Source organism: Apium graveolens, chromosome 4 (assembly GCF_009905375.1).
Source record: "Apium graveolens cultivar Ventura chromosome 4, ASM990537v1, whole genome shotgun sequence".
Taxonomy (NCBI): Eukaryota; Viridiplantae; Streptophyta; class Magnoliopsida; order Apiales; family Apiaceae; genus Apium; species Apium graveolens.
The window spans coordinates 59,140,637-59,144,174 of NC_133650.1; the positions used below are offsets into that span (position 1 = coordinate 59,140,637).

At 30.8% G+C, this 3,538-nt stretch overlaps 1 protein-coding gene across 1 annotated transcript; it reads right to left on the reverse strand.

The window, feature by feature from the left end:
* Positions 1-1,914: 1,914 nt before the first annotated feature.
* Positions 1,915-3,259, reverse strand: LOC141718574 (cysteine-rich receptor-like protein kinase 42). Its single transcript, XM_074520954.1, has 3 exons — positions 3,109-3,259; positions 2,854-2,978; positions 1,915-2,205 (listed from the first exon to the last, which is right to left on the reverse strand). Exons 1-3 carry the CDS (start codon positions 3,257-3,259, stop codon positions 1,915-1,917), a joined length of 567 nt encoding a protein of 188 aa, XP_074377055.1.
* Between the last annotated feature and the right edge of the window lie 279 nt (positions 3,260-3,538).

The window sequence follows — 3,538 nt, forward strand, 5'->3', positions numbered from 1 at the left end:
TTTACTATTTAATGAACCAAATTCAACAATTAACATCTTAAAATGAAGCTTAAGATATGTATAATCAGTTCATATCATCAAAATAATAATCAAAACATGTATAATTTAGAAAAATCGAAAATAAAAAAAATGAAGAATAAAATTTCAATAACTCGTTTTGGCACTTCTAAGAATCGTTTGATATGATTGATTACATGAATCAATTGCAAATCACTATAGGAAGCTATCCCAATCATCAAAACAACCAGATAACCCCAGATTCAAAAACCCTCAACTTTCCAACTCAAGAACACGAAGAACCCTAGTTTTTAATTTTCAGAAAAATCAAACCTCAATTTCTATATGTTATTGAACTCGGTTTTTGACATATAATATATCAAATGGACCAGAAAAATATTATCTACATGATGGAATCATCAAATCATATCAATAACATCAAGAATAATTTTTCATAATTTAATCATCAAATAATTCGAATATAAATAAATAAGAAAATTACCTTAATTGCTGCACAAAAATGGTTGATTGATTCAAAAAGTACTTTTCGAGAGCTTCCTTTTGATATATTACACGCTTAAATCGGAGTTCGGTAACGCCTTCGTTCGTGCGTTTGATTCTCAAGAACATATCGGTTTTTAGGGTTTTTCTCTGTATTTACTGTATTTTTACTGGTTGTAAATGAATAAACGAATAAAATGAAATAAGAAAATGCTGTTTATATTTACGGAATATTGGTTCGTTTTGGATCGTTAAATTAGCTACTTAGCCGCTAAGTAACCACACAAACGATATGATTTGATACCCTTATTGGATAATTATCCAAAACGGGCTTTTTATAAAATACTTTATACGAAAATAATGTAATAATATCTTATCTTTCGAGAATACGGGTTTCGTTGATTCACCGAAATGATTGTCGTATCGAAAATCTTGTGTCGGGCCATGCACGGGTCAAACCGTAATCCGGATTGAAAAAGTCAAAACAGGGAAAATGTCCGGAATTACCAGATTAGGTTAGAAAGGAGTTTTTGGGAGAGTTTCGGGTTGTTAAAACGTAAAAACGGTTGAAGTCGGATGATTCCCGGCTTTATAAAATTATTTTGTAATTATTCAGAAAATAATTAATGATTCATAAATCATTATAAAATCATCTAACACTCCAAAAATTACCAGAAAAATACCTTAATTATCTATATTTTATTCTGGACATATTAAAATTAATATACTCACAATTTATTATATACAAACATCCAAATATTATTATCAATCATCATATAATCCACCAAAAAATTATACAATATTCACATAATAATCATATATTGATACAAATAATTATACGATATTTCCCGGATGTTACATTTAACATTAAATATCAGTAAAAAAAACTACTGCATTTAGAATGTATAGGCAGTAAGAGTAAGAATAACAGATTCCTATCTGTAGAGGGCTCTGCCTCTGTCATATGAAGACACTATAACTAATATATATACCAACATCTCATCCAATTTTTTCCTCTCCTCTCTACTATCAATCCCATATTTTTTCATGTTTTCCTATTAATCTGAGTTGCTATTTTTATAGACAACAATTTTAGATAACTCCATGTTAAAAACATACAGGTACTTGTTTAGTTACGCTTATAAAAATTTAAGTCTTATCCGCATTAATCACTTGAATTTAGAGTAGACAGACATAACATCCTTTCAACAAGAAGCATACATTCTATTTACATTCCAAATCTAAACTAAATTGTCCTTAGCTATGCCAAAGATTATGAGCTAAAGATTATCTAAACTAAATTGTCCCTAGCTATGCCAAAGATTATGTCAAGCCGTTGTTTCCAGCTGAGTGTCCCTCATTTTTCTCCTGAAATTAGTAATATTTACATTCTATTCTATAAAATTGTTGATTTAATTAGTAGATAGTTGAGAGTAACATGCCATATAAAAAATTGTCAAGGCTTCCGTTGGCCATGTCCTCGAATACAAGAAGTAACTCTGATTCTTCGCCACTACAACCTAATAAAAGAATGATGTTTCCATGATGAGTGTTGCTTATAAGCCTGATTTCAGTTTCAAAATCTGCCTTTGCTTTGCTTGTAGTCATAGAAAGTTTCTTCACTGCAGCTACATCTCCAATTAACAAAACGACATTGAGATTGTATGTGCAAAAATTCCCAGAATATACTATCCATTTCTTATGACCCTGTAATTTTGACAGATCAAGTCACTTCACCCAGAAAAGTTTTCACAGTAACATGATGTGTAAAAGTATTTTACACATCATTAAAAGATGGAAGGGTTCAATTGAATTAGTAAGATCAAATTATGCAACTGAGATCCTGGATATTGTGGTACTCAATTGGCTGTATTATTAAACATATAAGATTGTGAAGATGTAAATAAATATTAACTTATATGCAAGTGTAAAACTTACATAATATCTAAATCTTAAAGATAATTACCTCAACATTAACTAATGTGCAAAGCATAAAGATCATGGGGATTTCTCACGGTGAGTTTGAGTTTATATTTTAGGCTAAAATAGCAATAAAGTGAAGGGGGTGCTTAAAACTAACGAACATGATATATGCCTTAATTTGATTTTAGGGAGAAATTGAATAGGAAAGATAGGTACACATATGTAAGGAAATTCAGATGCACATAGCTCCTTGTAGCTAAGTCGATGAAGTTGCACAATGAACAACAATTATGTACATTAATTAAACGAACCCAAAACTAGAATCTTGGTATTTGATTCTTCTGAAGCCAATATGAAAGGTATTTTTAATTACAGCCATAGAAAGCTAATCAATATGACCAAATTTATTTGAACTTAAATTCTCCAGATAACTGCATTATCTCTTTCAGCCTTCTTTCTATACAATCGATACCATAGGAACAAGGCAAGTATGAGCAGGAAAAGTAGTAAAGCACCAACAATGTATACAATAATAGTTGACTTGCTGCTTGAAATTCCTGCACTATAAATACCAAGTCAGATAGTTGACTAGAATTCAAATTAACACTAACTGTAATTCTGTCAGTACCAAAATCTTCATTAAAAATCTTGACTTAATAGATTAAGACGTCAAAGTTGAGGTTTCACCTCCTTGTACATAAGGTGTAATATCAGTTATATTATTTCTAGTAAAAAAAGAAGTGTCAGAGTATCTGAGGAAACAACCAGTTGGAGCTCCACCCTTCTCACCGCCAAATTCTTCAGGTGGTCCTCTTGGGCCAGCACGATACACATCCATGTCACGAAACCTAGGTCGATCCCCCTCAAATCTCAAATATTTGTAAAATATCAAACTAGACAGCATCACAGTAGTGAAGATAAACATACATATATATACAAATTAATTAAAAATGGATACAAATATGAAGAACCTTGAAAGAGGTACTTTAAAATTTCACGGCGGTTCTTTTCAGTAATAATATTAAAATAAGCATTCTGATTGTTACTTGGTTACGCGTATACACACAAATTTTACATTATTAATAAACAGAGGAGAGAGAGAGAGAGAGAGAGAGAG